The 14,901-nt window shown below is 42.4% G+C and overlaps 1 protein-coding gene across 3 annotated transcripts in view; it reads left to right on the plus strand.

Annotated features, from left to right (window-relative positions):
* The window catches only part of LOC122661906 (protein-tyrosine-phosphatase PTP1), a 46,763-nt gene that overhangs the window by 488 nt on the left and 31,374 nt on the right, over positions 1 to 14,901 (plus strand). For all 3 annotated transcript variants that reach the window (XM_043857419.1, XM_043857417.1, XM_043857416.1), the window contains exons 2-5: positions 2,741 to 2,837; positions 2,953 to 3,035; positions 3,170 to 3,310; positions 13,301 to 13,432. In XM_043857419.1, the coding sequence (XP_043713354.1) occupies positions 2,741 to 2,837; positions 2,953 to 3,035; positions 3,170 to 3,310; positions 13,301 to 13,432 (453 nt within the window). The remainder of the gene's footprint in view (positions 1 to 2,740; positions 2,838 to 2,952; positions 3,036 to 3,169; positions 3,311 to 13,300; positions 13,433 to 14,901) is intronic.

A 14,901-nucleotide genomic window follows, 5' to 3' on the forward strand; every position in this document is an offset into this window, starting at 1 on the left:
AAAAATATAATCAATTCTTTGTGTGATTCGTTCTTTAAGAAATAAGAACCATAACTTTACGTTTGCACACTGTTTTTCTGGTCTTGGCCGTTGACATGTGACAATTAATCGTATGCACGGTAGTCTGTATCTGTTTCTATGCGGAACTTGGGCATTTACCTGTATGGTTTGTTTTATGGACACTGCTTCGATTATGTGAAGGGGCAATAACTAGTTAGTTGATTGATGCTTGTGCCATATGAGAGGGTGAAATTCCATAAATTTAACTGTCAACAAGTTTAGCTGTATGGCTCCTTTTTTTTTTGGGTGGTAGGGGGGTGGGATGTTGAGGTGTCCTACCCAAAAGCTTTAGCTATTAGGTGGAGAAGCCCAACGGTATATGAAGGCATCCAAGGTCCCAGAGTTTTCCTATGTGGATAATTCTCTACACTTCCCACATAGTGTTTGGTTTGGGCTGATTGCTCTGAGTTTGTGATTATTTTCTTTTCTGTTGTGTCTTTGTGGAGGCTCGTTCAAGATGGCTAATGAAACTGGTTTGATTGTCCAATAAGTGTAAAAGCTAAGATATGTAGTTGTAGATTATCAAGCATCCTAGATCCTCTGGAGTAGAGATTTGTGTAGTCAAATACCTGGTTTAGTGGATCTAGTATTCTAGAAGCATGTCAAGAGGCAGCAGTTGTTGGGAGAAAGGATAGGCAACCTACCAGATGCAAATTGACTAGAGCTTCAATCGCAAAAAATAAAAGGGACATAGGAGAGAAGCCCCAAACGTGATTTATCATTTACATTTTTTGAATTCAATTTCCACCATATTAAAGGAATTGAAACCTCCACCAAATAGGTGGACTTCATAAACTCATGAATCATTGGAATCTAAAACTGACGGTTTAAAAAAAATTAAGACTGGGTAATTCATTGTTACCTTAACCGAACCAGCACCCCTGCCACCATTGGTGGATCTAGTTTATTTTCTTTAGATTCAGTTTGTGTAGTAGTGGATTAACTTTTCACTTCACCCTGTGGATGGGTTTTAATTTTGATCCTCAACCTAGTTGACAGGGGTGTCAACCAGTCCGTCTCCTTCAGTTTTGGTCGGACCTAATCGATCCCCTTCATTTAAGCCCCACACTGTTACCCCTTTGTTTAGGGCCTCATAAGCTAGGCATGGACAATAGGTCCAATATAAGGAATAACAACATTAAATTTCAAAGAAGATTAACAGAGAGCATCATCGCAAAAGCCACTTCAATCTATTCAAAATCAAAGAGGAAAAACGTAAAAGATGATCAGTCATACCTGAATCAACCTAGCCTCTATCGATTAGGGTAGATACTCACTGTCCTCCTCAAATCCACGCTCAAAATGGTGCTAGAGATATCCAAACCTCAAATCCACTGTCAACGGCTTGATCTTTTGCAAATTGCAAGTGGAAGAGAGAGAGAGAGAGCAAACCCTAAACGATTGAAACCCAAAAAGGGAAATTTTAAGTTGCAGGTTTTGGAGAAACGATTTGGGGAAGATGAGGGCATTTTGGTCAATTAAAACACAATTTTAACTTTTAACGTTTACAGTTAACAGACTGGGTGTTTTTGTTACTTAGTTTGGAAAGCAGGGGAGGTACGTGAAATTTTCCAAACCTCACGGCTGAAAGTGTAATTAAGGCAAATCTCAGGGGAGGTACGTGAAATTTTCCCAAAATCAAATAAACCAGAATCTATGAAGAAGAAGAGAACCGAGAGAGAGAAAGAGAGGACAATACAATGGAGGAAGGAGTGAGCGAGCTAGAACAACGATAGATTCAGAACGAGTAGTTTCTATCGTGGTCTAGCCCTCTTCTTATATTATATTAAGTACGCTTCTCTTAGTAGGAAAGTAAATAACTAAAAGTAGATTACAAGTCAACATTATCCCATTATCCCATGGTACACAACACTCCCTCAAGTTTTTATGTATATATGTATATATATATATATATATATCTAGGTTGGAACAACAAGAATAGATATTAACAGCAGAACCAGTCTTAAACATATATAGTGGTTGTAGACGCCAATGAGCATAGAGAGAACTTCATTCTGGTAGCAATACAAACTCAAGCACACCAATCATCAACAACAATAGTAAAGAAAAAAATCTTTGTGTCGAATAAATCCAGACAACAATGAACAAAATAAGCGGCAAATAATACCAATCACAATCCAAAATATCATTGCAGCAACAACAACATCATAAACCCTTCTCAAGGAAGGCAAGTAGTAATCTTCGTAAAGAAGACAGATAAAAGTGCAGCATAAGTCATTGCAAACCATTGGTAAAAGTACAGCGTAGGTCGCTGTGAACTACTGATAAAAGTGTAACATAGGTTGCTGCGAACCACTGATTAATGTCTGGTCTGAATTTGGACTGGACTACATATTTTGAAACTGTGAAATTATGATATGGTAGGGAATATAAAAAGCCATTTCTCTTGTTGCTTTTGGGGTATCGAAACTGGAGCTTCTAGAGCTTCAAAAGGGATTCTTAAATGATCACAAAACATATTTTATTTTTTCTTGATGGTTGCTGGGATAAAATCAAGTGTTGATTCATTATGAAACTTGTAGCAACACCTTGTCTGTGGAAGTTCTAATCTTCTCTCTAAAACTTAAGAATTCTGTTGAGCTAACTTGCTGTCATCCTTCTCCTTAGAGATCTTTTGGCATGTGGTTATTGTACTAAATCTTCTGCTCCTTGCTTTCAGGCCAATAGGATTAAAAAGACAGATATGTCCAAAAGCTGCAGGGCGGCTATTGATCATACAAATAGGGAGAAGAACCGTTATTTGGATGTCTTACCATGTATCTATTACTTCAATGCTTCCCATTTTTTGAAAACTAAAATTATTTTACATCAGAGCTTATGTGACTTTTGCAAATTAAAAGTGAGAATGATTATGCTGTGATTTACTTTCAGTTGACCAGAACAGGGTTCTTCTCAACTCATCTGAGGATCGCAGATCATCCGGGAGGGACTATATCAATGCAAGCTTTATTACGGTATAACTTTATACTCTTCTCTAGGAATAAACTGTGTCATGTTATAAGTTTATATTATTCTCTTATAGAAAACCATGTATGGTACTTGGAATTGGAACTATAGCTCCCTTATTAGGAATGCCTCTTACTTGTAGGCTTCTTCCACTGAAAGCATTTCACGGTTTATAGCCACACAAGGTCCACTACCACACACATTTGAAGATTTCTGGGAAATGGTGATTCAGCATCATTGCCCTGTGATTGTAATGCTTACTCGGTTGGTCGACAATTACAAGGTACTCACTGTGTTAAATTCAAGGTAATTTTCATGTTATAATTTTATGTGATTGATTGGAATACAATGCATAGGATGGCTTATTTTAATCCTTCTATGTATTTGACTTTGTTTCTATTTACCTTTGCTGCTTTGAGCATTTCGTAGCAACATTTCTTGCTATTATGTTTCTAATGTGCTTTCTAACAATACATGTCTAAGCCAGAACATGGAGATCTGCCTTTTTCTGTAGTAGGAGCTTCTAACCTTCCCTCCCCCCCCCCCCCCTTTCCTTCTGTGTGGCAATCATTGTGCTTTCTGTTTGAGTGGGTTGAAATCATTAATTGCCTCCAAACCTATCATATCAATTTGGATTATGGCATTATCTCTTTTTTTATGCCAAACCTGGAGGAATTGTGCTAGGTTTGCTTAATAAGCCTGTATATGGATCTCAGTGCAAAGAGCCTTCTTTGAACCTTTGGCCAATCTTGCTACTAATTATCGCCTATGAAGTATAAAATATAAAGTTCTAATTGAGAATGGGGTGTGCTTTTTGTTATAGTTTCTCCTTCCTTGACAGAGATAATGATTATCTAATAGAACTTCCCAGAGGTTATCCTTATTTGCATTTTATTTGTACTTCTAATAATGACTACATTTTTTCAGCTAGGGGATTAACATAGTTTCTCTTCAATTGATTAAAAAAGTAAAGTAAAATAAAATGGCCTACCCACTCCAAGTTACCTAATGCATCAGTGTAATACATGTCTTCATGGGCAGTCCGTGCTTCATTGCAAGGTTCAAAAACTTGTCTCGTTTCGGTGTCTCGACCTAAAATCTCGGCGAGACTGCTTCTTTTTTTTTGGGGGGGGGGGGGGGGTTCGGTTTGATTTTTCAATGAGCAAATGGCCATAGTTGGCTTCAAAACTTTAGAGGAAGCTTGTTTTAGGCTTAGTTAACATATTTAAATCTTCAAATTGTTTAAAAAAAAAAAATTCCAATTTTGTGTTTTGGATTTGCACCCTTGGTTGGCAGTAAACGTCAAACCCTTATGTAATATTGCCTATTCTACACATAGCGATGGCCAATGGACAAAGAATCTTTGGAATTGTATTATGAGTTGAAGCACAAGCTCCACAACTGTAACAGTAAGGCATAATCATGAGGGACATGGATGATAGGGGTAACCAATGGACAAAGAATCTTTGGAATTGTTTTATGAGAAGGGCTGAAGCACAAGCTGCACAACTGTAACAGTAAGGCATAATCACTGAGGGACATGGATGATAGGGGTAGCCAATGGACAAAGAATCTTTGGTACTGTTTTATGAGAAGGCACAACAACCATGAAGCCACATACATTGGGCGTAAGACAGCTAGTATAATGGGGCTTGGAGTGGGGTGGGAAGGTCACTTGAAGCTTGAATTTTTAGAACTCACTGTATTTGCTGTTCTGGATCTACCATAGAGGTTATGGGGAAGAGGAAGAGTGATGTGCTGGAGAAAGACAGCTTCGTTTTTTCTTTTTAATAGGCAGCTACTTTATGAAAGAATAGGAAGATGGATATGTTAAAAGGATACAGAAAAGAGAGAAAGAAGGCTCCAAAAATGGAAGACCTGGCAAACAGTGCCAAGAAACTTGCCACAATTATCAGCCAAGCTGTTTTTCAAGTAGAATTTGAAGCTTGTACTAATTCAACTGAGAATCTAAACAACAAATTCCATGAAATTTTCCCATGATTGTTCACCCCTTCTTCCTTAGAAATTTGAACAATAATGATGACTTCCCCTCTGAATTTGAGGTAAAATATCGTCCAATATTATCCATAGCCTTCTCTACTTATGGTCATGTTATGATAGGTTACAAGGAAGGAAATGGTTAGAGAAGTTAGTACTCTGTATAAAGAACTGAGGGAAATTGTCTATGAGAGTGGTCAGTTGCAAGCTCCTATTTTCAACTTCATGATGAACAGTTTTTTTTTTTTTTTTTTTTTTTTTTTTCTTTATGAATAGAAATTTAATTGCGAAGAAAAAAAGGAGGAATATACAAGCCTGAGGGCATACAAACCAGAACCTAGAACTAACTAGGCAACAAAATGGAGAGAGGAAGGCCACAGGATACAACAATGAGCCTGTTCCTTGGGGTATCCTTTACAGCAGCGAGGGGGAGGGAGCCAATTTTGGATGAAACATCAAAGGAGATGGCATTCCAAATCTTGTCGAGAGAGCGAGAGTTGGAAGTCCATCTTCTAAGGTTGCGCTCCATCCAAATGTGGGAGATGGTGGCACAAAAGGCAAGCTTGCCAACATAATCACAGATTGAGTTACTACCAAATGTCATATCAATCCAAACCCACTCCGGTGAAGAGGGTGGGGACTTCTTCTACCCGGCCATCAAGAGTGCAGAACTCTTTCCCAAAGGGAAGAAGCAAAAGGGCAAGAGAAAAACAAGTGATCCGAGTCTTCTTGTCCGATCCAACATAGGCAGCATCAGGGGGAGACCTGGATGTGGCGGTGGATAAGGAAGGCCTGAGTTGGAAGGCAGTTGGAGAGAGCATGCCAAGAGGTAAGACTGTGGTGAGGAATGTGCCCTTTGAACCATACGGCTCTGTGCCAAGGACAGTGCATCACTCTGTGCCTAACTGTTAACAGATTTAGAATTAGAGTAAGGCTTGGATGATTAATGATCACCCCAAGCTCTTTATTTATATCATTGAAAATAGAGGACAGAATTACAAATAAGCAATGTGGACTAAAACCCACATAATAGAAACATAATAGAAACAAGAAAGTGTCCAGAATACCCCTATGGTTCTAACACTCCCCCTTAAGTCGGAGCAAATATGTCAATCATGCCCAACTTGACTAGATTAGGATGGAACAATTTCCCAGACAATCCCTTGGTGAAAATATCAGCAATCTGATCAGTAGACTTCACAAAGGGAACACAAATCAGTCCGTCTTCCAACTTCTCCTTGATAAAATGCCTGTCCACTTCAACATGCTTGGTGCGATTATGCTGTATTGGATTGTGAGCAATGCTGATTGCAGCTTTATTGTCACAGTACAACATCATAAGAAGATGAACAGGAACACCAAGGTCTTGTAGCAAGCCTTTCAGCCAAAGTAGCTCACAAATGTCCTGTGCCATAGCACGAAACTTTGCTTCAGCACTAGAATGAGCCACCACATTCTGCTTCTTGCTACGCCAAGTGACAAGATTGCCCCCATACAAAAGAACAATACCCAGAGATAGATTTCCGATCTACAGAACCAGCCCAATCAGCATCAGTATATGCCTCTACCCGTAGGTGACCATGAGGAGACAGAAGAATGCCTTTTCTAGGAGCTGACTTCAAGTAGTGAAGAATCCGAAGAACAGCTTCCATATGAGAAGAATAGGGGTCATGCATAAACTGACTCAGTACTCACAACAACAGCAATGTCTGGACGTGTGTGAGAGAGATAAATCAGCTTCCCCACTAGTCTTTGGTACCGGCCTTTATCAACAGGTTCACCCTCCTTTTCTTTGAGACGAACAGTAGCCTCCATAGGAGTATCTGAGGAGAGAGGCTGCTGCAGTTCTTGGTCTTCAAAGAGGAGGATTGGTCCCTTGTAGTAGAGATGGAAACAATCCAAAAAACTGAAGTTCTAAATATCGCAGACAGGTACGATTTCTTTCCTATCGATCACAAAATTGCAGCATGGGAAGAGGTAATTGAGGGCAGCATCTGGATCTGTAGATCACCTCATTAGTGCTGCCCTAGTGGGAGAATGGAAGCAAAGGGATCAAGCTAAAGGAAGAAGAAGAAGAAGAAGAAGAAGAAAGAAAATCGAAGGGGGGAAAAAAATCGAGAAGGGGAAGGTCCTTCCTTAATTCATAACCTGCTTTGATACCATGTTGACAAATTTAGAATTAGAGTAAGGCTTGGATGATTAATGATCACCCTAGGCTCTTTATTTATATTATTGAAAATAGAGGACAGAATTATAAATAAGCAATGTGGGATTAAAACCCACATAATAGAAACAAGAAAGTGTCCAGATACCCCTACGGTTCTAACACTAACCATATCCCAAGCAGAGTGAGCTGAATCTGCCGGAGGGGGAGGGGAGCCAAAGAACAGTATCACCCTTACCTCGCTGACCAGGAGAAATAGGGGGGAGGGGGAGAGATGGGGGGGACCATGATCCTTTGTTGATGATGGAGGTTACCATGGATGATCTGTCTAGCCCAGAGGAGTAGATGACACAGGAGTTGACAACTGAAGAAAGAACACCGGAGGGGTGCCATTTGTCCAATCAAAGAGAGGTAGAGAGGCCATCATCAATCCTGCAAGAGATGGCTTCAATGGCTAAGTGTCTCACTTAAAAAATTCTATGCCAAACCCAAGAGGAATCGGCAACAGTGCTAGCGGTCCAAATGGTGTCCCTATGGAGGGGCCCAGCAGAAACCCAAGAAGACCAGATACTTCCTTTGTTGGTGAGGAGCTTCTAAATAAGCTTGAGAGAACCAGCAATATTGACATCTTTAATCCTTCTAAGACCAAGACCTCCTTCCGATTTGGGGAGGCAGAGGGAAGACCAACTCTTGGGATGAAGAAATCTAGCTGAATCCACTCCTTTCAATAGGAAAGCACACATAATAGACTCTGCTGCCTTGATGGTGGCCTTTGGGAGGCCAAAAACTCCACTCCAATAAATGTAGCAAGATTGGTGAGCTAATCTAATGAGCTCAAACAGACTTGCATAGGAGAGGAGCCTGACTTTCCAGAGCTACAACCTCTTGCGAAGGAGATCTAAAATGGGAGAGCAATGGTGAGCTGTGAGTCTAACGGGGATGAGGGGGAGGCCAAGGTAACAGACAGGTAAGGTGCCAATGATGAAATCGGTAAGGGAGGAGAGGAGGGCTTCGGTGGTGTCAAGGACTCCAACAAGGAAGATATGGGACTTGAGGAGGTTAATGCGGAGGCCAGAGAAGTTTTGAAACAGGTGAAGGGAGGACATGATGGACTCAATGGAGAGAGAGTCAGCCTTAGAGAAGATCATGAGAACATCAGCAAAAGCAAGATGGGTCAAGTTGGTGGGCTTGCATTTGGGGATGGGGGAAATGAGATGGAGGTCAGTTTTGGATTGAAGAATTTAGGAGAGCACCTCAAGGGACAAGCAAAAGAGGAAGGGGGGAGAGCGGACAACCTTGGCAGATGCCAACAGAAGAAGAGAAATAGCCAGCCGGGCTGCCATTTACAAGAACCGAGAAGCGGGGGGAAGAGATACAGGAATGGACCCAGTTGACAAAGATGGGATGGAAAGACATTTTGAGAAGCACATGGGAATGAAGTCCCAACGGATGGAGTTAAAGGCTTTGTGAATGTCAATTTTCATGCGGGCGAAGGGGGAGTGGGATTTGCGGTCAAAGCCTCGGACAATTTCCTGACAAAGGATAATGTTATCGGAAATATTACGACCCGAGATGAAGGCTGATTGGTTTGCACTGACCAAGGAATCAATGACCAACTGGAGGTTGTTAGCAAGGATTTTAGCAATAAATTTGTACAAAAGATTGCAAAGGGAGATGGGCCTGAAGTCAGCCATGGAGGAGGCGCCCGAGATCTTGGGGATGAGACAGAGAAAGAAGTGGTTGATGAGATGGATCTGCCCAAGGTTAAAGAAGAAGCTTTTGATGGCATGGGTGAGGTCAGCACTAATGATGTCCCAACAGGAGAAGAAGAATCCCATGCTAAAACCATCAAGGCCGAGAGCTTTGTTAGACTTATGGGACCAGACAGTCGAGAGGATTTCAGAGTCAGATGGAGTGAAAAGAGCTAAGGAGGTAATTGGGAATGAATTTGTTAATGAGGTCATCCGGGATGGGGGAGAAGGAAGGAAGAGGGGGGGAGAAGATGTCGGTGAAATAAAACACATCTTTGGATTTGATGGCTTCCACAGATGAGAGAATAAAGCCATCAGAGGAGGTGAGGGAGAGGATGGAATTGGAGTTGGAACGGACTTTGAGGAAACGATGAAAGTAGGCGGTGTTTGAGCCGCCAAGCTCAAGCCATTTGACACGGGATTTTTGCTTGAGGAAGCTTTCACCTTGGGAAAGAAGGGAGGAGAGTTTAGAGGAAGCTAATTTCTCATCATCCGCAAGGGAGGGGTTGAAAGGATCCGATTGAAGATGGGACTGGATGGAGGAGAGGTTATCTCGGTAGGAAGAGACACGAGAGGAGATGTTGCCAAAGGAACAGAGGTTCCGGGATTTAAGGGTAGATTTGACGTTCTTAAGCTTTTTGAGAAGGCTAGGAGGGGGTAGAAGAAGGAATGGACCGGAATGTCCCACGCAGCTTTGACGACGATGAGAAATCTTGATGCGAAGACCACATATCGAAATTCTTGAAAGGCTTGGAACCGAAGGATAAGTAAGGGAGGACAAAAAGGGAGATAGGACAATGGTCGGACAAACCAGGAAGGTCAAAGGAGGCATAGGAGGAAGGGAGGGAGGGAGGAAAGCCAGTTTTCATTGACTAGGACTCAGTCAAGTTTGCAAGCGACTCTGTTGAGGCCGGAGCGCCTATTGTGCCAAGTAAGATCGACACCCAACCGCCAAAGGTCGTTTAGCTCAGAGTCCTCGAGACAAGAGTTGAAAGCTTCGACAGCTTACTGGTCAAGGGGGGACCCGCCAGCTTTTTCATGATTGAAACAGACGACATTGAAATCACCTCCCATACCCCAAGGGGAGGAGCCCACAGAGGAGGAAAGGGCACGGATGTCGTCCCAAAGGGGAAGCCGATCGAGATGGCGATTAAAGGGATAGACCATTGTGAAGCAAAAGAGGCGGCTAGCTAGGTGGTCTGAGATGTTGAGATGAATGAACTGAGAGGAGGAGGAGGAGACCGAAATATGAAACTTAGAGGGGTCCCAAAGGATCCAAATGCGACCATTGGGGGAGTGGGAATAGTTGGAGATAAAAGACCAGGAAGGAGCAATGGAGGCAATGATGCGGGACGAGTTAGACTCGAGAACCTTGGTTTCCAAGAGGCAACAAAGGAGGGACTTGGAGGATTTGATCCGGGAACGAATTTCAGATTCTTTAGCAAGGGTATTGAGGCCTCGGACATTCCAAATGGTCCAAGGAATCATGAGAAAAGGGAGGGGGGTGGCAATCGACCCAAGGAGGAGCTATAACGGGAGGCTGGAGGGGTACCTCTGGAACAAAGGCGATAATCTTTGAGGGAGGGGTAGCAAATCAGAGGAGAGGGGGATTGAGTTGGTAGAGGAGGGAGAAGATGGGTGAAGGGATACTGATGGGTTGGTGGAGAGGTTTGGGAAAGGGAGCAAAGGGGAAAAGAGAGAACCGGAGTTAGGTACAAAATTAGAGATGAGGTGGTTCGACCGGTTTAGAGAGGGGAGGTTTAAAGGGATGAATGGGATGAAAGAGTTACCCTAGGAGATGGGATGGGTTGGGTCAGATTGTAAAACCTAACACGATGCAGAGAAGAATGGAAATCGCAAACACAATCACACATTGCACACAAAGATTTACGTGGTTCGGCAAGGTTGCCTACGTCCATGGTGAGATGAGATCTGTTTCACTATCAATGGAGAATAGGGTTACAGTCGCTCGTTCCTCACACCTCTCACCTCTCTCAAATTTTCAATACAGAGAAAGAACTCTCGCTACAGATTTATAGCGAAACCCTATACAGGAAATTTACCGAAATGCCCATATAGTTCTTAAAACCTCAACACAGATGATGAAGACGGGAAGGGGTTAGAAAAGGTTTTGTCTTTTGGTGAGGTTAAGGCTTTTTGGTTAAATAGGTGAGGAGAGACACGTGTAAAAGGGGTTTAGGATTTTTGTCTTTTGTTGAGGTCGCAGGTACTAGAGGATCAAGGGAGCTGGAAAAGGGGTGACAAAGGGGACTGGCAGAGGGGAAAGAGGGGGTAAGGTTACGAAAATGGGAATTTTGGATAGCAGGAGCCGGCAACCAGGTTAATGTCTGATTCGCAGGAGAAGCCTGCAGCTCAGCAACAAAGTTCATCCAGGGCTCCAAAGAAGCAGCAGTCGTAACGTCACCCTCAGCATCAAGGTCCAGGTTCTGAAGCACTGCGAACCGGTTGTGTCCAGTGGAAAGGGCTCTGTTGTCCGGAGGATCAGAGGACCTCTCGCCGGCGGTCGGAGGATCAGAGGAGATCACGTCGGAACCTTGGAGTTTTTTCTTGAGGTGTCGATTCCTTTCTTTTTTTCCGGCCACGGGAGATTTTGGAAAGATTCAAATCCTCCAAAGACCCAGGAACTTCAGTTTCAGATGATCCATTCACTTGAGCAGGCGCAGCATCCACGACAAAACCTTTATTGGCAGGGGTATCACTCGCTTGAACTACATCGACAGTCAAGACCTCAGCACTCAAGGCATCTGTGGCTCCTTTAGAAGAAAAGTTGCAGGAGACCATCCCGTTGATGGAGACCGAGGTGGGGAGAGACTTCAAAGGGGGAACAGATGGCATGGCAGAAGCTGGAGGGGAGCGGGGGGCAGTGCTTCGAGGAGTGGCCATAAATCTTGCAAGAGGGGACAGTATAGGAGAAGCCAATCGGAAAGCACTCGCTGTGAGAAAGAATGGCCATCCTCTTCCAGGATGGTGACGAAGTCTGGTGGTGGAGCGTCGGCGGTGATTTCGACACAAATCCTTGCATAGGAGAGGCGGTCCATGTGCTTGCTACGTTCGTCCGAGTAGAGTGGTTTCCCGAGAACCGCACCCACAATGCTTAGCCCAGGACACCAGTAATGGAGTGGAAGGCCAGGAAGGGTGATCCAAATGGGAATGGATTTCAGGTCAATCTTGCAAAGGGAGGAATGATGATCCCATTGGCGTAAGAGAATAGGCTTCTTGCCAACCTGCCAAGGACCACCCTCCAGAGCACGAGCCTTATCAGCATCGTCAGAGAAGCGGAAAATGAAGATTCCGTTGGACATCAGGTAGGTGAAGACAGAACCTGCATCTCGCCATTGCTTCAGAAGGGAGGATTTCAGTTTTTTTTGTTGTGTACTTAATCTGACGTTTTTTTCTGTGCTAGTGCTTCCAGGCAATAGTTTCTGAGATTTATAGAAGCTGAATAAATGTGGAAAAAAAAACATTTTACATGACTCTTGACATTCATTTTGAAGTATTTAGTTATCATCACACCCTCCTGAAACTTTCACAATTCCAGATGTCACATGTAAGGTCATGTTCTAACCCATATGCAGACGAATCCACAAAAGCACCAAAATATTTATGCTTTTAGTTGGTTGACAAGGGTAGAACAATTCCGAAATCAATTAGAAGGAGGACAAATAGTTGACATGGAAAAGGGGACTTGTGCCATGTTAATCACTCTCTTTCTCTCCATTTAATGAGGTAGTTGACCGATAAGAACCGAAGGACACTGACCGATTTTGTATTCTGAAATTCTTCTTTTGGTGTTATTCATGTGGTGACTACTGACTCTTGCTCTGTACATGCGGCATCTATATGAAGTTGTCCAAATATTTGATAATTTTCAGTTTAAAACTGAGTAATGTTTTCTGATTGATTAATAGCAAAACCTCATATTCATTTAAACATGCCTTCCTTTGGTAGGCTAGCTATGTCTATGCTTGTACGGTAAAGGAATATGTGATTATCAAGCTTTCTGATTGAATTTCTTGTCAGCTTATATTTTTTTGTATGCTTTGTGTATTCCCATCATGGTTTTGAAGCAACTGAGACGTGTGTACTTTCTTCTAGAACAAAACAGAATGAGCCAAAATTTTCAAATATCAAGAAATTTGATACTATGAATCCCAAACCGAACTCAGATCTACTTACCTTAATGGCCAAGTACCTGCACTAGTAACTTGTGATGACTCATCGCTCATTTGCTTGTGTTTGTATTGATCTTTATGAAAACTCTTTTTAATTTCCTTTCGGACTCTGTCAGACTTCTTCCTTCAGAGTTTATTGAATTATTCCATGTTTCTGTTTTGTGCAGATGGTGAAATGTGGAGATTATTTTCAAGCAGAGGATGGTCCAAGAGAATTTGGTAATATATCTATTGTTACTAAATGGATAAATGATGATACTTCATTAGTGTTAAGACAGCTGGAGGTGAAACACATAGAGGTAATTTCATATCTGTGATACTTATGTTTCTGCTTGTAGATTATGAATAAATAAAGGATAGTTTGGGAATGCCTTTATACAAGACATAAAAATTTCCATTATCTGTTCTGTGACAAGCTTAACTATGTGCGTGTGTTTATGTAATCACACACTTATGCTGTCCTCATGAAAATGTTTAATGGGTCATGGCATGTTTTGGGTAATCCGTCCCCAATTGCATCTTACCAGGTAAGGAGATTGGCTAACTTGCATAACCAGCTTCAAACTTTAATGGTACTTCGATTTTTTCGTGAAATAAATTCTCTTCCACCTTCTTGTGCCTAAACCCATCTAATTGGTGAAGGTTCATGTGTGTTTGCACATATAGGTGTTTGCATAATAAATTTGGGGATGTGAAAAATTGGGAGGATACATTTGGATATAATTCTGTTGGTCACTAAAAAAAAAGTTGAGAAATCCAGTGTATGTAACTATGTATAAAGGGAAAAAGTCACTTACATGGTCTTGTGTTGAGAGGCCTCTCCACACGGCCCACCCTCATTGTGCCATATGGACAGATGATGTGGCTATTCTGATTGTTGGATAGAGAGGACATGGCCTGGATATTCATGTGTCAAATTTCAGACAAATCCAATCGAATAACTCGTGTGTATGTCCATGCATGCCTATGGTACCCCAACCACGTGCACTCTCCCATGGTCCTGGATTTTTCTTTTTTTACAGACTCTGTTTAGGCTGAAATTTGACATGTGAGCAGAGAGACCTTGGATCTACCTGTCCATAAATTTTAGACCCATTCTTTTTGGGTGAATATAAATTCATTACCAAAGCCCCAAGAAGGGGAAGAGGGAGAAAACACAAGGGAACAAGGGGGGGGGAGCTATACAAGAACCGAGCCCTAAGGAGCAGGGCCGACAGAGTGAAAAAGAGAAACATCAATGCCCCAGGAAACAACAATAGGCCTGTTCCTTGGGGTATCAACAAGAGGAATATGGGGAAGCATGTGAAGTCCAGAGCTAACATCAAAAGAGATGGCTTTCCAAATCATATCCAAAGAGCGAGAATTGGAGGTCCATCTTCGAAGATTCTGCCCCATCCAAATGTGTGAAATAGCAGCCCCAAACACAAGCTTGCTGGCGGTATCACAGATTATATTACCTGAGAACACCCTACTCAACCAAAGCCACTCCTTGCAAAAGGAAGGGGTCTTCTGCTACGGAACCAAAAAGAGGCCAAGGCTTTCTTCCAAATAGAGAGGGCTAGGGGGCAAGAGAAAAAAAGGTGGTCAATGTTCTCAAAACTGTTCCAACAAAGAACACAGGAGGGGGGAAACATGGATGTGGTGGCGAAGAAGAAAAGATTGGGCGGGAGGCAAAGGTTAAGGGTTCTCCAAACATTAAAGCTATGATGGGGAATATGGCCATTGAACTAGACAATATTGGACCAGGGGGCATGGTGTCTGACAAAGT

Source organism: Telopea speciosissima, chromosome 5 (assembly GCF_018873765.1).
Source record: "Telopea speciosissima isolate NSW1024214 ecotype Mountain lineage chromosome 5, Tspe_v1, whole genome shotgun sequence".
NCBI classification, from domain to species: Eukaryota; Viridiplantae; Streptophyta; class Magnoliopsida; order Proteales; family Proteaceae; genus Telopea; species Telopea speciosissima.